The sequence below is a fragment of the Corvus cornix genome, chromosome 1A (genome assembly GCF_000738735.6).
Source record: "Corvus cornix cornix isolate S_Up_H32 chromosome 1A, ASM73873v5, whole genome shotgun sequence".
NCBI lineage: Eukaryota > Metazoa > Chordata > Aves > Passeriformes > Corvidae > Corvus > Corvus cornix.
The window spans coordinates 62,800,578-62,827,930 of record NC_047057.1 but is presented as its reverse complement, the minus strand read 5'-3'; the positions used below and the strand labels follow the sequence as shown (position 1 = coordinate 62,827,930).

At 42.5% G+C, this 27,353-nt stretch overlaps 1 protein-coding gene and 1 long non-coding RNA gene across 2 annotated transcripts in view; one reads left to right on the top strand and one right to left on the bottom strand.

Moving 5' to 3' along the window:
- Positions 1 to 1,258: 1,258 nt before the first annotated feature.
- Positions 1,259 to 27,353, top strand: part of LOC120411952 — a 35,038-nt gene continuing 8,943 nt past the window's right edge. Inside the window, exon 1 of the long non-coding RNA XR_005604562.1 lies at positions 1,259 to 1,510. This is a non-coding gene — a long non-coding RNA (uncharacterized LOC120411952). The remainder of the gene's footprint in view (positions 1,511 to 27,353) is intronic.
- NTF3 (neurotrophin 3) overlaps positions 11,672 to 27,353 on the bottom strand; it is a 50,059-nt gene continuing 34,377 nt past the window's right edge. Inside the window, exon 2 of the mRNA XM_010410251.4 lies at positions 11,672 to 16,020. Coding sequence (XP_010408553.1) covers positions 15,226 to 16,020 — 795 coding nt within the window. The 3' untranslated portion in view covers positions 11,672 to 15,225. The remainder of the gene's footprint in view (positions 16,021 to 27,353) is intronic.

Here is a 27,353-nt window from a genome sequence, read left to right as displayed (position 1 = left end):
GGTTTATTTGGTGATATGAATTTAATGAAGTTTTACAAAGTAAAATATCTCCAGTATTGACCCTAATGTTGATTTCATGTTTGTGAAGACACAAGCAGAGCATAGAGTAAACTCAGTGTCAGGAGGAAAATGACGGCATTGGGAAAACAGCTAAGATTAGCTTCTAATCACAGGAGAAAATATGAAAAAAACCCCCTAGGGTTTCAATTCTTTCAGCATTTAACTAGTTATATGATTCAATATGAGTAAATAAATCCCATCAGCAACACCATATCTTCATCTTTCTTCAGGAGGATTGGAACAAGACAGTCTTTAGGGTCCCTTCCAACCCAAACCACTCCCTGATTTTATGATTCTATGAGTCTGTGAGTCTGTGATTCTGTGATTCTTTGATACTGTGATTCTGTGATTCTATGAGTCTATGAGTCTATGATTCTGTGATTCTATGATTCTATGACTCTGTGACATAGAAGAGCTACTTCAGAGCAAGCCTGAGCCCAAATGCATTACCTATTCGTATCCCGTAACTGCAGAAATCCCCTCCCGACTGTCCCAAAGTCATGATGCCACCTCTCATGACTGAAAAGGATCATCATGTGTGTTGTTTTGGGGGCCTTTGTGGTGGACAAAGGTCTGGGGACACCACAGAGGCTCCAGCTGTCCTATGCACCCACGCTGTGACAATCTTGGGCAGCAAAGCTAAGGGGAAGCTCTCTTTTGAAACCCTCTGATACTGATTTGGTGTCTTCAAAGTCTCCTGTGCCCTGTCATTGGGATGTTTCTGCTCTTACTGCAAAATATTTGACACTCTGTGATTCAGTTATAGAGGAGAGGGGAGCTGTAAATCCACAATTTGGGTTATTTTTGCTTGTTTTGAGCAGTCCAAAGTGCTTTGGAATTGTTTCATTTAGATGGGCACCTATTGTGGGTATTATGCTGAACAAACAAAATAGAAATATCAGAGTGAATACATGAGCAATGTTTCTTGCAACAATTTGAGATTTTTTTAGGGCACATTTTGATTCTTTTCTTTCCTTTCTGGGCTTGTAGAATGTATGCTTCAGTGGTCAGACTAACTCACCAGTGATGGTACCTCGCTCGTTCTGTGATGGAGCTGTCACAAGCACTCTGCAGGAGCATCCCCTCCCTGGATAACTCTGTGCACCTCAGGAAAACAAGTCCTGCAGGCTTGTGCACGGCTGCACAGACTGAAGTCCACAGCAGTTCTCACATGCTTAGAGTTAAGGACATGCTTCAATATTTCCAGGAGCAGGGCCTGCCTTCTCCCAGTAGGGAATTGTGCTCTTCCAGAGGCTTTTGCCCCAGCGTGCTTGTGGAAATCTGTCCCTTTAAGTCTTGCAGAGCTGAACTGCTCCAGTCTTCCTGTAGCCATTTTGCAAATGCTGACTGCTGGGTGCCTGTTCTGGTTCGTACCTGTCCTGCTTTTCCACGTGTCTCTCCTTCCACCTCTGCAGCTCACGTGTGATGATCCAAAAAGGCTCACACAGAGGTAAGTCTGGCTTTTCTTTTGTGTTTGATCATGGCGAAAATGCTGTAACACATCGTTTGTGGTATGAATGTCCACAGCTTTGAAAAATTGTCTCTGTTCTCTAGTACTGAAGAGCAGGGTCTGTTCCAGGATGCAGCACTTTGCCAGATTACACTGATTAAGCAGACTCCTGAAGGCTCCTTCTCTTGCAATCTGAAGGAATATTTCTATTTTTCTCTCTAGTTGAGGCAGTTTCACTGTCAGTGGTAAATGCTTAAAACAGGTGCCACACAGTCGCCTTGTTTATTGCGTAAATAAAGTTCATTTTGCAGTAGTCTTGGATTTGAAAATACAAGGCAGAGGTAGCAGCTGAAGGTAATAAGAGGTACAGTAGCTCAAGGAAATGAGATGTGTCAAACAGATGTCAATTTTCAGACCTCTGTCATGCACTGAGTCCCTAAACAGCAGCAGTGAATGTTGCCACCCTTGATACATCCCATATTATGTCAGCTAAAAATCTGGATGCCACTGAATGGTTTAAAACTAGTTCCTGAAGGGTAATATGGAATAATACTGTGATAATGAGGATACTGGAATAATAACTTTGGAATAATAAAGAATAGTATTTGCAAGAAAAGGAAGTAAATTTGGAAGCCTGATTTCCATCACAGACCAAAACTTTTAATTGAAAGAGCTGACAGGCTTGCCTACAAATTAAAGTAACAGCAGGGGATCTACACAGTCTTTTTCTGTGAATGTAGTTAGCCTGCAGGAAATTCATAAGTAAGCTCAGGAATCTACCCTTTTCTTCCGGAATGCCAACAGCTTATCCCAGGGAAAAATGTGAGTAGTGGCTATTGCGTCATGAAGCAGTCAGTTGTTACACTGCGAGATGACAGTCTTTTTCTGCTTTGTGCTTCTTCCAGGCTTTGCAGGGGATTTAGGAAGAGCTGTTAAAACTGTAAGGCAGGAAACTGCAGAAGTTGTCCCTGTTCTGCATTTTTCATGTACCACAGTCTGAAAAAAAAATCTAAACACTGCAATAGTGAGGAATGCTGAGCTGGCAGAAAGTAGAGTGCAGGGATGCAGACAGAATCAGTGCCTGTGTCCTGTGCTGCTACAAAATGTGGTGCTTGGGAAGTACTGAGAGTGTTTTCAGCTCCTGAGCCTGGATCTTGTGACCTGTGATTCTTCTGTGGTGGTTTGAGTGTTTGCAGAGATCACTCTCAAGCAAAGGTGCTGCTGACAGATGAATATTTAGCCCCTTGCAACAGCCGTAGTGACATCTTGACTGCCTTGTGTGAGTTGTGCTTCTGAACTGACGTGCACGAGAGCTCTGCAATCCTGAACTGCAGCACAGTTCAGTCTGTGCTCTGCCCTGGGTCAGCCACTACTCAAACACAGTCCCGGAATCCCAGGATGGGTCAGGCTGGAAGGGACCACAGGGGCTCATCTGGTCCCACTCCCTGCTCCAGCAGGGCCATCCCAGAGCACACAGCACAGGATTGTGTCCAGAGGGGTCTGGAATATCCCCAGTGAGGAGACTCCACACCCTCTCTGGTCTCTGTTCAGGGCTCAGTCACTGCCCAGGGAAGAAGTTCTGCCTCCTGTCCAGGTGGAATTTCCTGGGCATCAGTCCCTGCCCGTTCCCTCTGGTGCCATGGCTGGGCCCCACGGAGCAGAGCCTGGGCCCTGCTCGGAGCCCTCCCTGCACACAGGGACACCCAGGGCTGAGGGCCCCTCTCAGCTGGGGCTCCTCTCCAGGCTGGACAGCCCCAGCTCCCTCAGCCTTTCCCTGTCAGGGATGCTCCAGGCCCTAAATCATCTCCTCAGCCTCTGCTGGCCCTGCTCCAGGAGCTCCCTGTCCCTCCTGTCCTGAGGAGCTCAGGACTGGACACAGCACTGCAGCTGTGCCTCCCAGGGCTGGGCAGAGGGGCAGGATCACTCCCTGACCTGCTGGCAATGATCTTCCCAATGCACCCCAGGACACCACTCACCTTCTTGGCCCCCGGGGCACTGCTGGCTCATGGACAGTCACAACAATCTTAAATGGTGGGCCCACGGTGGGTGGGTTTTCTTCTTGGAGCAGTGGAAGTGGTTCAGCTGGACACTGGGACAGAATGGGAGTGCTCATCCCTGCAGGATCTGACATGCCCCTGGGTTTTGTGAATCGCTTCAAACCCCATCATCAATGGAGGCTGCTTTCTCAGCCTCATGCTTTTGGTGCAGGTGCCTGCCGTAGGAAGATTTTGGACTCGCAGCCCAAATGTTGCCTTTATAGGCAGTAGAAAGCATTGTCTGGTGCAGAAGAAACGCCTGTTTCCAAGTGCATGCAAACGTGTTTTGATGTGCTGCCTTCCTACTCCTTGGCTTGTGTTATGGGAACAACATCAATATAGTGGGAAATCCTTTTAAAACGTCTAATATTTCATTGCTACTTTGAAGACTGCTGCCCTGGCCTGTGCGACAGAGCTGTGCTGCCATCTCAGAGGAATGTGACCCTGCCTTTCTCCACATGTAGCCTCCCTGGCTGAGGGCCTGTTCTGATCAAGCAGACGCTGTCTTTCCATTCAACCACCTTTCACTCAACCATTGAAGAGAACTTTGTTCTGCCTTGCTGTCCAGCTGTTATTTTACAGCTCTGTGTTCCCAGATTAAGGAACTGGTTATATTTTTAACTCCCAAAATGTCTTTCCCATTAGCGCTTTCCCACTTGATCTGCGTGGGTGGCCTTCAGCTCCTTGGCCCCAACTAACGCTTAACCTTAGTCGGTCTTCCAGAGCTGGTTTATCCTGTCCCCTGCCCAGCCCAGGAATGGGTCATTGTCTTGCACCCAATTTGTCATCTCTATTGTAAACTGCACATTTGAGGATTGGCATTTTGTCCCCACTGCCAAATATCCAAAGAAGTTGTCTCTTCCCCCCTCCTCGCTCTCTCCCCTCCCTCATTTGAGGCTGTTTGCCCTGGGATTTCCATCTCTGTCCTGTAAACCCTTTCATTTTCGGTCAGTGTTGACAGCTTTAACTTCATTTTCGGAGTTCACACGTGTGCTGCAAGCACCTGGGACTTCCCCTTGACAGGACATCTGAATTTGAAATGCTAGGATGTGTAGGTAAACCATACTAGGTACAAGTCTTCCAGCCCATGGGAGGCTTCTGGAATTGCAGAGTCCATAAAAAAATAGTAAAACTCCCATGGAGTAAAATGGAAATCAATAACTATATAAATGTATATTTACCTGTGATGAGCAATTCTTTTTTTATTATTTTAAGGGAAAACTAATTCCATTAAGGGCTAGATTCATGTTTTCTGGGCACTTCATTCTGACTGTCCCAAAAATCCCTCTCACTCAGCCCAACCCCCTTTCTCCTCATAGATGGTTCCTACTTTTAGCCTATGAGTGAATGGTGGACCAGGAGACAAAGAAAGTGGTCTGCAGATAAGGTTGTTATGCTGACAGAAAACAAGTCAAAGCCCTCATTCTGTCCTTCTTTTTAAGTCTGATGGAATTCATCACTCCCAAAGACAGGGGTGCCCTGCCTGCAGCATACAAGCTGTATCCAGCTGGCCGAAACATTAATCTCAGAGTCTGGTTTTTGCCACCTTTTCTTTAGAGTCCCTCACATTTGAGTGACAGACTAATAAGTTCATCTGGAGAACTAATAAGGACAGAACAAGAAATTAACTGGGAGGGAAGAGAGATGTGAAAGCAAGTGTTAGTGCTGTCCTGACTGCAGTTTGCCAGCTGCAGTGACAGATATTGGTTCTTTTCTTTTAACACCTCTGGATCTCTGCAGTGAAGGATGCTCACCTATCCTGACATCGAGGACGACATTAAGCAGCATTTAAGTCTGTGCGTTTGCTCTAAGTCTTCCATAAATTTTGAAGCCGTCTAGCAAGGACTTGGAAAAGCTTAGGACTTTATTGTAGCAACTTGCTCAAGTCTTGGATGGGGTATATGGATGGTAGGAGGGATAAATTCAGATAAATAGTTTCTTTGGACATGTCACTAAAATATTCACCTGCAGTTATAGCAGCCTTTAAGCAGCTATTGGAAAAAGAGGTACAAGGAAAGGAGAAAGTAATCTCACATCACTACCTTAAAGATTCTCTGCTGCCTCAGCACCTTTTAGGAAGTGCTGCTGTCAAACCCCTCATTTGAAGGGAAATGTCCAATTTGCCTTCAGACATTGGGGTGGTCACCTCAATCACTGAGGTGGCCACGATATCTTCACCCCAGGTCTAAAGCTGTTCCCACAGTTATCCACAGAGTGACCTTTCCCCCTGGAATTTCCAGTTATCTCCACATGTAACTGACTGCCCTTTCCCCAGCACCCTGGGCAGGCAGTTGCATTCAAGTCCAGCTGAATGACTTTTTCAAAGAAGAATTTGTGAAGTGCTGCCAAACGCTTTACTGCTAATTTTGTGCTTTGATTTCTAAAAACAATGAATGATCAGTTTTATTTGGTGTGTTCTCTTCATCACCCTATAAATCCATGGCATTTTATTGACCATGGTTCAATTATCAAGCACATAACTCAAGACCCACTAGAAATTTTTTGAAGCTTTTTGCAAACTTCCATGGTCTTTGGATCAACTCTTAAATGCTTGCAGATTATCTTTTGTACTTCTTTTATCCTGGGATTTTAAAGCAAAATTTATAGGATGGGAACTAAGAGGCTCGATCATCTTATTGTTCCATTTGGGATTTTTTTTAGTGAACAACTCTAAGTTCCAGGAATAAAATCACTAATGAACCCTATTATTACCCTGATCCCTAAAAACATTTGAACATGTGCTCAGCTTTAAGTGTCAGGTTAATCTTACCAACTTCTTGACAGCTCTTTTCCCTTTATAATTGGACATGAACTTAAGGGCTATTTTGGATCAAGACTTGTGCAAGGAGTTAGAGTGAATTAAATCCACTTCAGTGTAGACTGAACTATGGAACTGGCTCTCAGTAAATCCTGATTGCGGTTTTGGGGTTTTTTTGGGTTGCTTTTGAGAATGGATCTATAAACCACTCCTACAGACACCATTAGCAGAGATCCACTAAATGATTTAAGAATTAAAATCACCCTGACAGCAGAATTTCAGCTCAAGCTATTGTATTTCACTTTGTTGGGAAAGGAATGGATTTTGCAAGGCAGAGGGGGATGAACCCTGTGAGGGGAAAAAAACCCCAATTACTGCTATTATCAAAGGTTAGCTGATTTCCCCCCTAAGTTTACAAACTTTTGGATATTGTTTTCCCTCATTTTCTACTTTTCTCTCCTAAAGTTGTATTTTTGTTTAAGCTGCAGTTCTGGCTTTCCAGTGAATTTCTTGATATCAGCTTTTGTGTTCTTTTCTATATTTACACCTCTTGAGCTGTAGCTCTTTGCTCATGGAGCCTGCACTGTTCCCACTGAGCAAGTCATTGCTTGGGGCAATGGAATATTCAGTAAACACTTCATGGAAGAATGGATGACCTCAGGGCTGACAGAAGTGGACACTTCAGATTATGTTTAGACACTGTAAAATCTCTGGTATTTATGAAGATTTTATGGAAAAGCGGATGAAGAGAAAAATCTCAAGGAAATTTTCCTAGCCATGAAGTCAAGCTGTATTTGCAAACTGAGGCATTATTGAAGGCTGGTAAAGGCTTCAAAACTCAGGATGTGATGCTTAACCAGGAGCAATCATTTCAGTTTATTTCAGGTTGTAGTTCTGGAATGTTTCTAATGTAGTAAAAGTTATCATGCTAGTTATGCTCAAGGATAACTACTGAAAAATGCCTGGGAAAGCCCAAACCATGAAGTTTTAATTGGTGAATTAAAAAGAAACTCACTTGGGCACCACTTTTCAGCAGGTCTGGGATCTTTGTCATTGCTCCAAATAAACTGCTGTTGCCTAAAGCAGTTTTGTTTCTGCCCGAGAGCACCTTCACTGAGCCTGTACTGTGCACATGCTACCTTCATCTCCCAGTTTTCTTGTACTGGCAATAGTTATGGATTTCAGAATTTAATTCTGAATGCCAGTACCTGCACATCTAACTTTGACTTCTCATCACTTCTTCAAACAAAACCAGGCCACTGAAGTTCCATCTGAAGCAAGAATCAGAGTTGATTTTAAATTCTCGGCATCGTGGTTCTCAGGGAAGACTGTTTCCTTGGTGGCATGGAAAGCCCCTGGGGTTTGCCTGGTGAGCTGCATTGAATCAGTCTGAGATCGGTCAACAATATCCCTCCGTGCAGGGCAGACGTAATTTAAAGCATGGAAGTGTAGGTATACCCTATAATTTAGCACATTAAATAATTCCATCGGCATCCATCACGGAGCTACACAGGCAGCAGCTACTTGGCACACAGAAATTGAGAGTCTGAGCTCGTACAGAGCCCACCACCTGCTTTCAAATGTCACAGATGTAATTCCAAGCTTTATTGTATCAGTAAAAACTGGGACTAATCCCACTGAAGTCAGACATTAAACCTGCATGAGATCAGAACAAAGCTCAGTATTTATTAATTGTATGTGTGACTTAGACACTTTCCACTATTCACATCATTTTTTCCTGTACATTTTGGATGCAAATAAACTGTTCAAGAGCAAATACTGCTAAAAAAATCCCACCAGATTTTGCCTTTCATTTTGTGTGAACGAGGTCCAGACCATTGCAGCATTGCCTTGATATTTCTTAAATTTGGTTTCTGAAATGGCACTTTGGATCCTTCTGTTTGAGATCCCGTGGAGGGAGATGAAGGGCCATCCCAGGATCAGCCTCTGGGATGATGGAGGTGTCCTTGTGCTGCCTTTGCCTGGCTGTTGTGAATAGGGAAGTGCATTCCGCAGCTATTCTGTCACTGCTCTCCCTTTTTCTGCCACTGACACCCTCAAGTCTCCCTGGCATTTAGAAAAAGAGAGGAAGGAGCCACAGGGATTTCTGAGCTCCTCTCCTCAATCCAGTCTCAGTACTGAGGTGCTTTTCATTGTCACTCACATGCAAATTCTCCCTGAAACAGGAAACTTCACCACATAATTTTGTAGCAGGGAAAATAGGTCACTGAAAAACTCTACTCAATGAGAATTTCCTCTAAGTTCTATTCTCCAGCGCCCTCATATCCCTCTGAGAAAATTACAGGCAGCAGGCCCTTTCTCAGAAACCCGTATCTTCCATTTCTGTGGAAAAAAAAAAATTAAAAAAGCCATGGGAGTCTGAGACAAAACTGTTCCCATGAGAACTCCCTTTTGCATAATTGCTGTTATCTGATTATGGTGGGAGAAGGGGTTTTTTTCACCTTTACCCTGGCCTAGGACAAGTACCATGTCCTGACGCCAAGTCTCAGGAATCCAAGATTATTGACCTAGGGAATAAGTGCCTCTGAGTCAGATCCTGAGATCAGGAGGATCCTGTTGGCTGCATTTTCTGTGTTTGAGGGATCTAGCCTTCCAGGAGGCAATGTAATAATTACTGCCCATCCATCTCCCACTTTTTCTTGCCATCAGCTCTCCAGCTGAGCAGATTCTACCTCCTAAAGTCTTCAAACATGTGATAGCATGGCATAGACACTGTGACTGTGGCAGCTGAGCTCTCACTCTCTGCAGAAAAAAATTCCTTCCTAGTAGTTTTATCCTTAGGACATAAATTCAGGAATCATGCTCGGACCTGAGATTTGGCTCATCTATTGGGGTTATTCTGAATGCTCTGTCAGCAGCATGGAAATGAGTAAATTTCTGTTTTCTGGATTTAATGGGAATCACACTGAGTAGATTTGTGCAATAACAAAGATTACAAAAATTATGCTCCGTGTGAGCAGTCGGCTGTGTCACATACAAATTTGACTTGAGATATTTGTAATAACTTGACAAAAGCTGTCATTTGATATTTTAAAACATATTTAATCTCTGAGCCTGAGAAGCTGATTCTGTCATTTTCACATGTTTGTTTTCACTCTCTGCTGTACAAGTGTGGGACTTATAGCTCTCACATTGCTCAGCAGCTTTAGAGCCACGTTTCTGCTTCATTATCCACAAAGACTGCACACCACAAACCTCTACAAGCACTAAGTTGAGGTGGTTACTTTACAAAATATGGTGTGTAAAGCAAAACCAAGATTTATATTAAAATTCCTCTCTGAGACACTGAGAACATAAATAAAAATCGACAGAGGTTATTTGCAGTGCTAGACACAGTATTTTGCCACATACTTCCATTTACAGGGTTTTTTCTTTTGTAAATTGCTGCTAAATATATGTGTACTGGTCATACCAGACAGTTCAAAACTTATTTTAAAACCTAAATCCCTGGAACTAGACAAAGTAATGAGCAATTTTTATGAACTCATGTTAAAAACTTGGCTTGTTTTTTGTGGTGAATAATGCCTCCAACTTGGGCTTCCCCTCGTGCATTCAGTTTGGGTTTAGTACCATCTGAGCCAAATTTTGCCCTCACTTAACAGCTTCATAGCCCTGAGTGCTGAAAACAGGGGCTGCAGAGGGTAATTGAGAGCAAAGCTTCATCATTTGTGCTCAGTGAGCGTGGTTAATTCCTCATCAACACAGGGGGATTAACCCCAATTAATAGAGGTTCATTTTGCTTTTGAATTACTGCTACAGATGATCTGATGGCATTTATTTAACCCTTATCATGGCAGCGAAGAGCCTTTCATCTGATGTTACAGTTGAACAGCTGAATTCTCCCTCACTTTGCGAAATCTCTGCATGATGTTTGCCACCCAACAGCTCCGACTCCCTGTATTTTTCAGCACTTCCTTTGCTTTCCTCACACCCTCCACAGGAATATTTTTGCTTAGAGGAAAGGACTGTGCTACCTGCCTCCTTAACAGCCTCTCCTGGATGAATTAGCTGGTCTATCAATGATTCTGTCTGCTCTCTGTGACACAGGTGAAGAGTGACAATGTGCTGTATTTTGGAGAGCGTCAACACTGCAACCACAGCAACCTTTTACAGAAGTTATACCCAGATTCACAGAAGGCATGTTTCTGTGAGCTGAGAAATTGTCCTCCTGCCAAAGATCATCCCTGGAAGTGCTCAAGGACAGGTTGAATGTGGCTCTGAGCAACCTGATCTGGGGGAAGGTGTCCCTGCCCATGGCAGGGGGGTTGGAATGAGATAATCTTTAAGGTCATTCCCAACCCAAACCATTCGAGGATATCCTGGGCATCTGAACCCTTGGACATGCAGAAAGCAACCCTTGGTCACCAGCCCTTGATCATGCAACTCAAGACTGAAATCAGAGCAGATGTGTGAAGGTGGATGCAAAGACAGCACAGGACTGCCTCGCTCTCTCTTTGCTCCTTGGCTGTTGTGTACACAGCCACTTCTCAATCAGCCTGGTCATGATCTCACCTAATTGTGTGGGTAAGAGCTCCAAAATAGGACCCTGTGATCAAAATGTCAGGAAACATGAGGTCAAGACATCAAAAGGCCAGTTCCGTGGCTAAAGTATGGCTTTCAGGTGCCGCTGGCTTCAAAGCTCAGCCCTAAAACAGAGGAGAAATCTATATTTGGGGACGTTCACGCAAAGTATTACCGCTTGTTGTTCATCAGAGGTGCCAAAGCAACTAGAGATTACCAAAAGCAAACAATCAAAAAAACAACTCAAAGGGATAAAAAAAAAAAAAAAAGAAAAGAAAGAAAATTATCCAGCTCATGAATGTAATGAGCTTCAGGAAAAGAAATACTCCTTTTTTTCTTTTCCCCACAGAGATTAGTTAAATCATTAAACTAGGGATGTCATGGCTGAGCTCTGCAATCACCTGCCCAGGACCGCAGGGACCCACAGTGGTAGCGAGTGGCCGACTTTCCCGGGAAAGTTTTTTGTTATCCTCGTATTGCTTGGGTTTTTTACACCACATCTGTGCTTGCTTCGTCATTCTGCCATCTGCTGTAACAAAATACAGACAAAGCATTTCAGAGAACAAACCCCTCCACACTTTAAAATGCTCCAAGCCAGAGCACAGCCTTTTACTTCTCACAAGCTGTAGTGCTTATTATCCTATCCTCCTCCTCTTCCTCCTCCCCCTGCCCCACATCCATGATGAATTACACACGCTTACCAAGCATGGAGAACACAGAATCCCATTGCTTTTGCCACAATGTTTCTATTAAATGAAATGAATGTTCCTGTGCTTGACTTCACTGTGCAAACACATTCGCCGAGAGGTCAGAAATAGCAGGTCGTTATCATGAAATTTTTAATTTTGAAACTCCCAATCAGGCTCGTTTCCTGTTTGGTATTGTCTGCAGATACACAATGCAAAAGCCTCGGGTTGCTAAAGAATTGAAATAACAGAGTATGAGCAGACTGGTTTTGAGCACACACTCTGTAAAGTCCAGTCAAAGTTTCTTCCTGGTGCAGCCGCACAAATCTCTTGGTAGCAGTAAACTCTCTGCACAGACTTCATTCCTGAACACATGTTCAAAGGTGATAAAATAAATGCAGATGGTTTCCCAAAACCTCGGTGGAGCATTTCTTGCTGTTACTAAATGGACTGGAAAAAACTAGGGGAGAAAAGCGGAGAAAATACAGTTTGACACAGACAGGCAATTTCAGAATAGCATTCAATCATTTGGGAGAAAATCTAAATAAAATGTGTGTTTATAATGATCTATTGGCAAAACAATATTGACAGAGCATCTGAGCTGCCTAATGGAAGTGATTTTTAGAATGCTTAAATTAAACTGGCATTGAGAGCTGAATATTTGCTTAATTATTTAACATGAACCAAATAGAAGTCAGATAGGAATTTTAAATCCATTGTGCCATGACCAAAGTTGACAATAAAACCATCCCCAGCTACAGTGAAAAGAAAATTAGACCTTAACAAATTTATTACAGGCTTTGTTTACAAACTTGTTACAAAATTATACAGCATCTTATGCGTACACAGGATTTACAGGAACGCGTTACTGATGTGTGGGATTGCTTTGCTCTCTGGTCGACATCTGCAGGTTTTTCTTTGCTTGGGGCCTGATCCAGCTTCCACTGGAGAAGGTGAGATTTTTTTTCCCATTGACTTTAGTGGAAGCTGGATCAGATCCAGGGGGTAACACTTCCGCTCATTGTTTTCCTGGGGTGGGAAAGAGGCAGCCGTTCTAATAACCGTACACACCATGCTCCGTTCTCATCTCATGTGTTTCAGATGACAGGCATATTTAGTCTGAGACATTTTTGCTGGCTGCTTGTAAAATACTTGTTAAAGTCAAGAGTCAAAGACCAGTTCCTGTTACTGGATTTACAGTGGAAAATGACAAATAGCTTTCTTTGAACCTTTAAAGAATGAACCTCCCTTGATTTTCAGTGAGCAGAAATAAAGGCATTAGAATCAACTCCGATGTTGTTAACATTGTTATAAAGCTACATTTTCTTCCCTGTGTTCAGTAGATTTTTTCTGGATTTACAGTGATGTAAACAAAAGTGACATCCACGCTGCAGGAACAAGGTAGTTTCTGATTAATGGGATTCCACCAAGCTAAATTGGTCTTCTTACCTCCTCTTCTCACATGGAGATCGACCTATGTGGCACACTGAAAAAAGGAGATCTCTAAAGTTAGTGATCCATGACAATATCAGCTCTCAGTTGATCCCAGCATCTGCAAATGATCTTTATTTGGAAAGTCAGGGTGTAAAACCAAGCTTTTAATTTACAAAAAAAAATCCAGCAGGACAGAACTCTGAAAAATATGCTTATTCCGCCAAGCCAAAAAGATTAGTTAAAACTTAAACTTTCCTACCAGGAAAAGAAGTAAAATCTCTGTGGGGTTGGGTTTTTTTTAAATGTTTGCCAAGAAATGAGAAATATTCTAATCAGATCTATCAGATACCGGGTTCCTTGTTACATTACATCCTCTCATTTTAATGACTGCCTTGGTACTGAACCTCTGAAGTTGCTATTGCTCGAAGCAAAGTTAGGATTTAGTGCTGCGAGGTGATGATATTTCCTGTGAGGTAAATACCCTGGCCTCATGCTGAAAGTTGAGATGATTCTCAAAAGCTTTGCTTCTGGCCTCCTCTGAAGAAAATACCCACGAGCTCCAACCTGGCTTTCCAAGACACAGCTATTCCAGAGCTTGGCCTCAAGGCAAGCTGTCCCGCTCCCTGGTGATTTTATGCTGTGCAGCACTCTCTGTAAGGGATTAGGGGAGACCTCACAGCTTGCTGTCTTTCATGGACTGTTGCATGTTTGAAACTGGTTTTCCAGGAGTGAAAGCTCTACAAGCAAAGGTATCCTGCAACCTTGTGTTTGAGGCTCTGATCTCATTTTCATTCGTGATGCTGAACACGCTACGGCAGTGAAAGCTGTAGCTGTAAAACCCTCAGAAAATAACTGAGAGTAAAACTTTTCAAATAGCTGGTACTTTCCAGCCCTGGCTGTGGGTTGGGTCTCTCTGGACACAGATAATCTGCAGCCCAATCTGAATTCTGTTCCTAGCCATGAACTCTCATTTACTTCATGGGAGTGGGATCCCATCCAGGGCATTGCACAGCTAATGTGTAATGGGCCATCTCTTCAAGTAGTGTCTTTATTCCTGTCCCCAGTGGAGCTACATGACAATCCAAAGAAGAGTTTGAGGTAAATACATGCTAGCACATTTGTCTGTCCTAAGCAACAACTCATCAGCTTAATTGAGGAACTTCAGGATAACTACTGACTTCATGGATTTTAGCCACCATTCATTTCATGTTCCTGTGAAAGGTACCAGATTTCTCGAGCAGTTCAACACATTTTTTCCCCTGGGAAAGATGGAGAATGGATTGCTGAGGAGAAGGAAGCCTTCATATGGGCATGTGGCTTTGATATCCACACCAGGATATCGTATCTTTCTTTACTACAATTTGAAAGCCAAGGGCTCTTTTAAGGTTAAGACACCACCAGCTTTGTTTCTAATTTAAAAACTCAGACAGAGAGGAATGATCCAACAATGCAAGCAGAAGATAATTGATTTGTGTGAGGAGGAAGAGGCTGATCACAACAAACCATCTTTTATGTATTATATTAATGATCATTTTAGATCATTAGTTCTTGGCTTCAGTAAGTTCTTGGCTACAAATATTTCAGATTTTTTTCATATTTTTTCAGTGATGCACTGGCAGCATTAGAAACAGTTGCAAAACAAATGTGCTTCCAAAACACAAAAGGATGATCCTGGATTACTAGCAGCCATTCTGAAATGCTAACAGAGGGAAAATGGTGATTTCACCGGCAGAGCTGGCATAATACACAGAAACTTTATTTTAGGGCTACCTGATGCCTGTAAATTTGACATCGTCTGCAGGCTACAACACGTATTTTGGTCCATTTTTCTTTTTGGTGGTGAGGAGTCAATGCTGTGGATCTAATTAAATATGAACATATAGAGCAGGGAATATAAATATGTACACAACTCTTGGCATTGAACTGATTTTTAACAAGTTTACTAAATGACAGTCACTGGTTTGACAATACTGAATGAAAAATACTGATTTTACACAGATTTTACAGGAAGGTTACGGTATGCTGCCGACAAGCAGTGTCACAAACATAGTCTTAAAAAAAACCCCCGGAGTTGGCCACAGCAGAGGCACACACCCTTTGCTCTTGTTTATTGAGAGAAAAAGCTTATATACTGTAGATTTGCTGAAGTTTAATAAATAAGGTCAACTTATAATATATATAAAACAATATAAACATTTATATGCTACATGCATATCATATAATTTAAAGTAATAATTTATATAGCAAAGAGATGCAGATCTATGTTCTTCCTATTTTCCTGGACAAGGCGCACACGCAGGAGGTGTCTATCCTTATCCACCTCCAGCCCACCAGTTTGTTGTTTTCTGAAGTCAGTGCTCTGACATAAGTTTGGGATGTCTTGCATTGGGAGTTCCAGTGCTTGTCATCAATGCCACGGCAGCCGTTTTTTACAGGCTTGGCCTCTTTACACCTCGTTTCGTAAAAGTATTGCTTAACCGGAGAGTTGCCTGTTTTAATTTCTCCCAGAACAGTCACCTGGTGTCCCCTAATGTCGATGGCAGAGGATTTGTCCGTGACCCACAAACTTTCACTGTCACAAACGGAGTATTCCCCCCGGTGGCCCTTGTGCTCCGCGTACCTCTTCCGCCGGGAGGTTCTGTTCACCACCACGGAATTCCCGATGTAATCCTCCATGAGGTACAGTGGCGGCGGCTCCAGCGGCGTGTTGTCACTCAGGAGGACTCGGGGCGAGTTGTAGCGTCTCTGCTGCCTTAAGAGATCTGTATCCACTGAGATAACTGGCTGGAAGTCTGATTTCACATTTTCCTCTCCGTCCATGTCTTGCTGAGTGTCTGTTTTCTGCACCGTGTTTTGATAGTTTTCCTTAATGTCTACCATCTGCTTAGAAAGCTTGTTTTTTAAAATGTCTGCCTGAATGAGTTTAATAATAAGAGAATTTATCGAATCTTCTGGCAAGCTCCTTTGATCCATGTTGGAAGACTGGATGCCACGAAGGTAAGCGAGAAATATCACATAAAACAAGATGGACATCACCTTGTTCACCTGTAAGATCTGCAAAGAAGAAGAAAGTCAACGTTAAAACAATCCAAGAGGGAGGTTTGCTAGAGGCTGTAAACATAAAAATTGGGATTCTTTTTAGTAACATCTGTGTCTTTAAAGATACATATATAGAGATATAGAAACACAGGCTGTGTGTTTCTTTGCAGATACTATTTGTTATACTTAATGAGTGCAACTCTCTTCTGAATTTCTTTTCAATATTTCACCTATATTTTAGGCCTTGCCTTTCCTCTTTCCATGCATAGTGGTATATATATCAGTTAAGCTATTTCTCTGCAGAGGTAGGTAGTTCTTGGTATAGTCTGGCCAGGGCTTGGCAGCAGAGAGAGGCCAAGTTACTTCCACAGAGTTTATTCCACAGAGAAGTTTAGTTTCAAAATTGCAGGATCATGCACAGTAGAAAACTGTATCACGGTGTAAGATGAAAAAGTTCTGACGTTGCTAAATGTTGTCAGGTTTTGTGTGCTGAGATCTCTCAGATCCATCAAATTCTTATTTATCAAATGTCTTGTGTTTAATGTTACCATAAGAAGGAAATAAATCCAGTGTTTCAATAGTGCTTTTGTTCTCTTTCTCTCTCTGGTAAGGGAAAGAGCTCTGGAAGGAAAATGATGCAGTCAGGTCAGAGAGTGGTGATTAGGCCTCTATGATACATGTGGGGGAATGCAGATGGACCCCCAGACCATGTTGTAGGGGTTGTTTTCAGGATTGGGGACTGTTTTTTTGGTGGTTTTTAAAGAAGTTACTTCGTTACATTTATACAAGGTGAAACAAAACTGACACCAATTAGAAATATTCAAGGATAGATTGAGGACATCTCTCTCCTCACCACCCCCTAAAATGGAAAAACCTTGTTCAAAGATAGTATTTTGAAAACCATTCCTAAAAGTGCGCTGCTTCTTCGTACTTTGCCATGTACTGCTCTATGTGGACTCCTGTGGTCTCTTTCTAATTCTACCTCCTGTCCATCTTCTAGAAATCTCATTTGTCACTTCTTTTTAAGCCTTTCTGTCATTTTGTTTGTGTAGCTGAGAGCCATGAGCAACTGTCCAGGGAGGTGTTTCTTCTCCTTGTGTATTTGGACACCTATACGTTTGGTATTTGCATTTATATTTAAATGAAATCAATTATCAGTGTAAAACACTAAGTGATGAAAGCAGACCATTCACTTCAGAGCACACCTGTTTATAAACTTGCTGCACAAGTAGAGGATTGAGGGAGAAAACACAAAACTCATCTTAGAGCACCCTCATAGTCTGTGATAAACCCTGACTGTAGTACTGCTTCAAGTGACTCAGGGAAGCCTTGGATTTGATTTTCCTGCTCTGCAAACACATCCAGCACGTGTCAGAGACCTCTAGCACTCTGGGATAAAGGCACAGAGTCACAGACTGTGGGACAGATGTAGTTGGAAGTATCCTTAGGACATCATCTAGGCCAATCTCACTGCTCACAGCAGAATCAGCCAGGGCAGCTTGCAGAGCTCTGCCTACTCAGGTTTAGAATATCTCCATGGATGGAGACTCCACAACCCTCTAGACAACCTGTGCTGGTGTTTGACCACCTTTAAACTTAAAAAAGAATAAAAAATTCATGTACCAGCAGTATTTCCCAAACCTCAGTTTGTTCCCATTGCCTCTTGTCCTTTCATGGACAACTCTGAGTAGAGCCTGGCTCCATCTTTATTACTCCCTACTGTGAGGTATTTCTACACTTCAGTAAAATCCCCCTGGGACTTCTCTTCTGCAGCATGAACAGTCCCAGCTCTCTCAGCTTCTCCTCCTAGCACAGTTACCCCAATCCTTAATAATTTTCATGGATTCGCTCCTGTACTAAGGAGCCCAGAACTGGACACAGCACTCAAGATGTGCTTCACCAGTGCTGAGATGAGGGGAAGGATCCCCTCCTTCGACACTGTGAGTACTCTGTGTTTTTCCCAGGAGAAACAGTGGAAATATCAGACCTCCTGAACAGAAAATTTTCCACTTAAAAAAAAAATCACCATTTTCTGTTTAAGAAGGCAAAGGAAAAAAAGAAGAAAAAATCTTTTACCATACAACCTTCTATCCACTCTAAACAAAACTCCTTTTTGCAAGATTGAGTCCCCACTTCATAGTTTGGAACTGCAGCAAAATTAGAGCTACCCTCTGTGGATGTGTGAGCTGTCCTTTTATGGACAAGAAATGTGTTTTCTCCATTCTCAGTTTGTCACAGTATGAGTTCACCTAAATCTAGACTGTTGCTTGCAGCAATGTTTTGCTTTTGGGGGGGAAAAAAAATCGAAGATGTTCAGTTACCATACAATTACTGTCATACCTAAATAAATACTAACTTAATGTAGATGGATCTCAGAGCCCAGACCCTTCTGGATAAAAAATTGCCGTGCAATTTTTCCTTCCCTCAGCATAGGATTTGCTTTTAAAAACAGTAAAAATATTATTAAACAGATGTCATTGAGCAGATTTCTCGCAGCACCCGGAATCCACACACGGGGTAACACACGAGCCCACAGGATGGTGAGCAAAGCTCTGACAAGGCTCAGCTCAAAAGCCAGAAGCATTATTCATGCCAACATGCAGCTGCATGCAATCACTGCTCTGCTCAGTCTCAAAACTAAGTGGCACTAGCAAAATACACAAGTTGGAGCAGGTGATGAGGTGGGAAAAGTAAGGCTGGAGTTCCTGCAGGCTCTAATGTCGTGCTGCATGCAAAAAGGAAGGGCTGGGGACCTGAGAGTTGGAGCAGCTAAAATGAGCTATTTTTCTTCTCTGTGGAGGAACCCCATTAATGGGAAAAATGATGAGAAGTATTTTCCGGAACTTCATGTGAAATGTCTTATGGATTTGGTGGGAAAGATGTTAACTTTGAATTTCAAGCTGTAGTTTGATTTATGCTTCACAAATTATTTGCTGCAAAAGTGAAAAGGTTTCAGAACAAATCTTTATATTTTTCTGGGTGCAAAACTTAGAGTGAAAACACAAAGGCTTGGTGAGATTACAGTTTTCAGGGAGTTCCTCCAACCTAGGAAGTTCGTAAGTGCTGTTCAGAAGTTCCAGTCCATGACCAAAAATTCTCAGGCTCTCCATAAAGTCCAGAACCTCAGAGTGTGTCTAAGGCACTATTCTAGGTAGGAGAAACGGATGTTTTTGGGAAACTGCAACTGGTTTATGGCCTTGGCTGAAATCTGGTTACAAGACACATTAAAAGTATATTTGTTTGCAGGTCTGGTGAGTATTGCATTTGATGAATGGCTCTTTGCCCAAAATGGAATGTTGTGCCTGTCTGAACTGCGGATAATTTGAAATTTATTTGGCGTGCGTGTTGTTAAATCCGTAAAAAGGAGAGGAACATGTAAAACATTAAAATGTTTATCTTTTCATATTTTCAAAGCAAATAATTCTGGTGTTTCTGGCCATGCCTCCAGAAGTTCCACAATGCAATTCACAAAGCAGAACAAGTGCTTACTTAGCGCAGCCCAGTGAGTAAATTATCTATAGAGGGGACTTGGATTGGAGGAAAGATTTCAACACACGTGTCCTGTCTGAGGGAAGACTGACTCAAATTCCAGGTTCCTGGGGGCACAGGATTGTGTGGATGTAAACAGAAACTACTTCAGCACAAGCAGCTCTGTTTTTGGCCTTTTGGAGAATGGTATAAAAATTCCCCCAAGAATTCAATCCATCACATGACTTTTTCCTTCTTTTTTTTTTTTTTTTTTTTTTTTTTAATTTAGATGATTCATTTCAGGTAAAAAAATTTTGTCCAAACTAAAATTTTTCTTGGTTAGCTGATGTTAGCAAGATATTTTTGTTGTTCTTCATGGCTCTTCTTGGAATTTTCCACATGTAAATTCCCGACAAAAGTTCATTTTGGCTGTGTTTGTGGCTAGTTTGCACTAAGCAAGTTTGACTTGGGGATCATTGACATTTGTGGCACAGAGGGGAAAAGCACACAGCACAGAAAAGAAAAGCTCATGCATTGCAAAGCTGGTTGATCTCCCAGCTGTGGCTTAGATTTACTCTATTTTAATGGTTTGTATTCCTGCCTATCACTGCAGTTTTAGCAGGGTATTAATGCTATCTGAGCTAGGTGGCTCAGGGAAGGTCTAAATTTAGGAGAAGTAAATAAGCTTACCTCTTCCTTCCTTTGATAAATTCAATCCCTAACAAACTCTGGCAAATCACTTTCTGCCCTTTTCAGACTCACCACTTTATGTAGTAGTGAAAATTTTTGTTTGGTTTTATTTGTAGTGTTTTAAAAATTATGTGTATTGCTTTATTTTGGTCAGTAGCTGAACATTCTACACAGGGAAGGAGCGAAACATCATTTAAAATGTTCTGCAGAAAGCATGAAATCCTAGTACTGTGAGAGACTGCCCAAGTATTTACTTGTAAGCCATTGCTAAGAGGAACTGGAATAGAAGGAAGAGTGACTGCTGAGTTTTACATTCAGCATTGTAATACCCCACATGATTTATGTAAGTCAGCTTGAAGTGTTTGGCACTTTCTAAAAAATTTAGGAGCAGCTTCTGTTCTTCAGACCGAGCAGCTAATGATCCTTTGTGGTGGCTGACAGCTTTTCCAGGCTTTTACCAAAGAGGACAGTGTAATTATTGTCATTGTTTGCTGAGCACTGCTTTCACAACCTCCCAAGCCGTGGATTGCCCCGTTGACTCCCTCTCCCTAATAATTATATTGGGAAGAAATGCAGCCCTCGTCCTCTGTGCTTTGGGGGACATGGGAAAGGTACAGAACAAGGAAAGCATTCTGAATGTTCAAAAATATGGGAATGTGAAATGACTGCATCTGAAAATTAGCACTGCATTTCAGAACAGTGATGGACTGTTTGTACAATATGGATTTATGAAGGTAGATTGCAGCAGAATGCTGAATGTGCCTGAAGACACGGTGACCCTCCTGAACACTTCCACTTCTCAGGATACGGAAATTTCAACACATACAGATCGAAGCTAAAGATTTCGCAAGAGATGGGTCCTCTTAAAAGCTGAAGAATTCAGAGACAAAATGAAGTGGGACCACGTGATGGCAGCCCTAAGTGTTAACCCTCCCTTCCTGAGGGCCAACCAAACTGGAACATGGAGTGAAGGGATTTGAAACTAATCCATTCCTCTGGCATACGGTCAGGGGAGCGCAGCCACACATCTGAGGGGGAGCCCACCAAAGTTTGTTCATCTCTGCAGCAGTTCAGAGGTGTATTAATCAATTTACTCAAGGCTATTTTCAAAAGAGAAGACACATCTGAGCCCCAGTAGCCTCCAGTGAATGGTATATGCCTAATTTCTTATGGAAATAGAGTTCAGCCCACAGAGTCACTGACATTTCCTTTTCCTCTTCAAATGACTGGCTGAGCAAAGCACAGCAGGACAACTGCTCACCTGAGCATGTAAAACTCCTCTGCACTTTGGACCAACCCACAAAGCTGTGGGGGTGACCATGACCCTACTGTTTGTTGGGGGAAGTTTTCCCAACATATGAAACATCTTCCTGAAGGCCAGTTTTGTGATAACACATCTGCTGCAAGGAGCACGCTGTGGTCTGAACAGTCAGATGAGCTGTGTAGAGTCATCCAGGTGATTGCAATGGCAGGTGTGTGTCTACATTTGATCCTTGAACAGATACATCTGTATTTTTTTTTGGAGATCAAGATGAGGCTGCTGTACACATACTTGCCTGACTCCAAGAGAAAGGTCAGGAGCAGTTCCTCTGTGCTTACCTCACTCTTTGGAACAGCAGCTGCTTCTCACACCTTGTGCACAGTTAATTCTGTCAGGTTTTGGCCCTACACCTCCCTCCCCCGCCACCAACACCAGGGCACTTGAGAGCTCCCCGGAGACATTTGGCACTCCCCAGCATCCTCTCACAATCCCACTGGGGAACTGGACTATTAATAATGTCCAGTACCATATCAGCAGTCCCAGCTACATCCCCAGGTCTAGAATCAGCTATAGGAGTAGGCAGGCTTTTCTCAGTCACAGCAAGGTCCTTTTCCGTTCCCATTCCTTCCCTCAGTGACATTTTTGTGACACAGTTACGTGTTTACACCTGTCTGTCTATGCCCTGATTGCCGTGGTATCATTTTGCATTAAGCTGTTGACTGATTAATCTGTGTATTGAGGCGGTCAGAACAAGGGGTTTGAAGGCTTGGATCCCAATTTCCCTGGTGTGTTGGAAGAGATTTGTCAAGTCAAAATGTCTGTTTGTTACTTTCTATATCTGCAGAGGAAGGAACTCTATGGAATAGTCACAGGGTTTTATTACTCTAGGTATATACCCTGACATCCTTTGGGTTCTTCTGCATGTAGCTGGCTGATTTTCCTCTACTGAGAGAACAAAGGCTGGGAGGTTTGGGCTTGTTCAGCCTGGAAAAGAAAAGGCTTTGGGGTGACCTCATTGTGGCCTTGCAGTGCCTGAAGGGAGCCCACAGGAAAGATGGAGAGAGACTCTTGGCAAGGGCCTGGAGTGACAGGACAAGGGGCAATGGCTTCACACTGACAGAGAGCAGGTTTAGATGGGATATTAGAGAGACATTCTTCCCTGTGAGGGTGCTGAGGCCCTGGCACAGGTTGTCCAGAGAAGCTGTGGCTGCCCCATCCGTGGCAGTGTTGAAGGATGGGGCTCTGGACAACCTGGTTTAGTGGAAGGTGTCCCTGCCCACAGCAGGGGTTGGGACTGGCGGATCTTTAATGTCTCTTCCAAGCCAGGGCACTCTGTGGTTCTCGCATTACTGATATTGGAGCAATCCATAAGCATTTATCTTGGTTATTACTGACAAAGTAGGAGTACTGTCATTGTTCCCATTTTAAAAGACCTGAAATTGGAATACACAGAAATCAGCTGATATTTGCAAGGTCAGACAGGTTGGGGTTTTCATGTTGTACTGGCTGGATCAGGGAAGCCCACCTGCAATGCTGTTTGAAAGTTTGATCAATCAACGAAAAGCATGAAATTCAGGGAAATGAAGCCAATGCCATCCCAGGTGAGCAGTCAGCCCCATCTTAGTCACAACAAAGAGATAAATCTGTAGTGGGGTAAATAATTTCCACAAAAGCTGAAGTATTTCTTCATATTATTCACTGCTTAAGTCTGAAAACTGCCCAAAGTACAAAGAAATCTAAGGGTCATGTTCATAGCTGAATAAACAGCTTGACTTGCCTGGACCTGTGCTAATTTTCCAAAAAGCAGAAGATTTGCCCAGATCTTTGCACTTGCATGTTTTTTCTTCAGAAGTAATTTGCAAACAGAAGAATAGAAAGCTCCAGAGGTAGTGGAGTGGTAGTGGATAATTTAAACTGATAAACTGTGTGTTAGCTAATCTTTTCATTACTGTTTGTTAATAGCAGTAGAGATAAGCAGCAAACAAATTAAGTTTGCAGCTGAATTTGGAGGGGATGCAAACAGCAGTAAACGAAGAGAAATACAGTCTCTGCTGAAGAGATGGAAAAATAAAATATTGGCAGAAAATTACAAAATGGAAGCTGAAGTAGAAATTAAAAGCTCTTGTGCTGGGGGAATATTGGTATTGAGCTGTGATATACATAGAGGAAAAGAAACTCAGAAAGGAGCAGTACCTGATCAGACCCAGCAATGTTCTAGAACGTTGGAAAAGCACAGTATTAGATAAATGCAAATACGAGGGCATTTCATTGCACAGTTGGAAGGGAATTGCTGCTTCTTGTAGCACAGAAGTAAAATTGGGAAAGCTGCTTGAAAATTGGAAGGTATTGTCACACAAAAAGAAAATCAGGAAAGAGAAGCAAAAATGGCTGAAAGGGTTGTAAAACTGACCTTTGAGGAAATTGCCGTGAAGGTGCAAGCCTTTGCCTTGCGCTGGCAGAAAGGGCATGACAGAGAACTCAGGGCAAAGATCTGGAAAGTGTTGGGGAAAGGGAACATTTGCTTTAGGGTGGGGCAAAGGAGTGCAATCAGGAACACTGGGATTAAGCTGAGGAAAGGGAAGTTAGGCCAATCATCAAAAGCAGTTTTCAAGCTCTGCAAGATGTTTGTAACAAACCCAAAGCCACACCAAAGAGGCCTGGGTTTCGTGTTTCCTCGCAGCACTGAAACTCCATCTAAGTCTTCTCTTGAAACAGTTTGAAGATCCATTAACCTTTCAAGTCAACCTGGACTTAGTTTGGCTCAACCAGGGCTGATTAATTGTTTTGTATTAAAGTCAGGCAGTAGCTGCAGTTCGTCTTATTTTCGTCAGAGAGAGGCTTTGAGGGCTTAAGTTGTCCATAATTAAAGCTGAGAGCAGCCTTCCAGATGAAACTTCTTTCACCTCCCCACAATTCTGAAGGGTTCAAGCCTGGCCTTGTAACAGATTGTCCTGATTGTTCTATTTAAAAATGCCAGAGGAGGGTTTTGTTTAATTTGTTTAATTTGGTAGCAGGAGGAGAAGGGAAAGCACCTCTCAGATTATCAGAATTTTATCCCTCTCCTGTTAGGCTTTGAAAGAGCAGCCTCCTGGAGACCATGTGATGCTGGATGATCTGACAAGTTTTTACATTTACATTGCCACTGAACAACTCAATATTTTAGAAAAAAAAATAGGAAAAAAAAATTTTAAACCACTATTTGTAAGTTTTTATGATATTAGGAAACTCGAAGGGAAAACTGTTTTCAGCTTTGAATTTCAATACATTATTTTGCAGGATTTTGCATTGAAAGCAAAAGACTTTCTTCTATTTTATTATGGTTTAGAAGCTCCAAACATCATCTTCTGTCTTTTCTAATACCTTCCAATTTCTTTTTTCTTTTGTGAACTATGGAAAACAGTGAAATGAAGCAGAGAGAATAAAGCAAGGGCTGCAAATTCAAAAGTGTTAGTCTCATTATGAAAAATCTTGTATTCCTAAGCCTAATTTATGGATACAGACAGGACTTGCACCCACAAGGAAAGAGAAATTTGGGCAATATATGGACTGCTAGTTAGAAATGAAATGAGCTTTTGTTTGTGTAGAATTAAAATAGATCCTAAAGTTAACCTGAGATATTTCTGTCATTAAAATAAAATAAAAAGGTATTTATTTGTTTTTCTGAGAGCTCTGCTGTGACCCTTGAACACAGATGTTTGCACTGAGCATACAGAATCACTGAATCACAAAATCATTAAGGTTGGAAAAGACCTTTAAGAGCATCGGGTCCAACTTGTGACTGACAACCACTTTTTCACCCAGCCCAGAGCACTGAGTGCCACATGCCATCATTCCTTGGACACTTCCAGAGGTGGGGACTCCAAACCTCCCTGGGCAGCCCCTTCCCATGTTGAGATTGTTTAGAAGGAGCAGCATTGCTGCTCTGGAGTTTGTCCCAAGCACTGAGCCTTGCCAGGGAAGACCGGCTTCATTTCACCCAAAACTGCACCTATGTTTGCTTTTCCAAAGCCCACAACTCCAGGTTTCCCTGAATCCATGCAGAAATCCATCCATGACCACTCTGTGACTCAAAAGCTGCTCTCTGAATTGCCTCTCCCTATTCCTCAAAGATTCACAACCCCTCCCCCCCCCCCCCCCAGATTAAAAAGTCTTGTTAGGCTTGCAGGTGCAACTTATCTGATGCGGTGTTCTTTAAAAAAGGATCCCAGACCCGATCCAAATATTTTAAAATCAGCATTAATTGGACAAAGCTTTTGCACAGTAAGGGAGGCAGGGAATGACAACGTGACTAAATACAGCTGTTTGATCTTTATTTTAACATACACACAGGATGCAACTGAATTGTTTCCATCAGGATGGTAGTGAGACATTAGCACTGCTGTGTATAATTAAGGTCTTTTCCATGCCCTTTGCACAGGTGCAGTAGCTTGCTCACAACCAGCTTAAGGTGATGTTTTTAAATTCATTCTCAGAGAAAAAGGAGTCTTGTATTTCTGATAAAACACAAGTGTTTTGGTGGGGGGAAAGGTTAGAAGTTTGCTTCTTTGCAAAAGGTGTCAGACTTTAAAAAGAGCTTTGTACTGGAAGAGCTTGTCTGTTCCGACCAGTTAAATAAGCTGATTACTAGGAGAAATCACCTCTACGTACAACTTCTCTCAGGGAAATCATGAGGGCTCTTCTAGAACTGCTCCCAGGTGCACAGTGAGACCTTCAGGTCCTTCTTATGGAGAAGAGCTCACAAATACAATGTGTGCCCATGACAGGCTTGTGTTTTTTCCCTTTGCATCTGAATCTTTCAAAAAACTATTGCTCATTTAGAGAACAAAAGTCATCCTGCTAATTGGCATTAGTTTACAGCAAATTGTTTACACGTAGGCCTGTCCTGAGGGTAAGGACTGTTCTGGCAAATCCAGCTCCTCTGCATTTTTTTCCTGGTAAAAATCTGCCTGAAGAGGAACTTTTCTTGGGAGTCCCCCAGTTCACAGATGTGCATGTGGATAAAATTTCCAGCATGCAATTATTCTCGAGACATGTTCCAGTTTTAACTCTCAGTTCACACTTTGCCATGAGTTTGACTATATTTGGGGATTAATGCTCCAGGGTGGCGAGAGTATTGTGGTCCCAGTCTAGCAGAATATCTGATTTTTGAGTCTGTGAGTTGCCCTGCTGCAGTGCAGACTGTTCACACATTCAGCTCAGGGTTGAATTAGCTCTGCTAATTTGCATCCAGTGTCTGATCATTTGGAAATTACAGTCTCTAGAAGCCTTTCCAAAGTCAAAACAGGATTTCTGCGTTCTCCCATTATACTAATGCAAGCTCTGCACCTCTGCCAGGTCCAAAATCCATCTGAAAATGGCCTTGGTTTTTGGAAACCATGGTGGTTTTTCTTATCTTTCAATCCAGATGCCATATTGCTGTTGATACACAATGCCTTCCCTGCTCCCCCTTGCCAACAATCCTTGAAAGGGGAGTTTTAGGGCTGGGAGTACTTTAACACATGTTGTCTCTCACCAAGCATATGATCTCCAGATATTTGACAGAAAAGCAAAGTCTTAAACTGGGCATGTGAGGAAAGCAAATGAGATGTACCACAGCTGGCCTTACCTCTCATACAGTCAGTAACTTGTATGGCTTTTTAGAAAATCCTTTCTTACTGAAGAAATTCTGGTTATGAGAAAGATTATATTCTAGAAGGGCAGGATTGAAGTAATTCTCAGGGTATGAGAAGTAGGAATGGAAAGAGTAATTTTTTAGCAGACTTCTGGTTGCCCCTTTTTCAGGTGTACACTTTATACATATCACAAAAGAGTCCTACTCTCATCTAACCACCCCAAAATTCACAGAATCACAGAGTCATGGAACTGTTTGGGTTGGAAGGGAGCTCAAGGATCATTTAGTTCCAACCCCTCTGCGAGCAGAGGGTAAGAG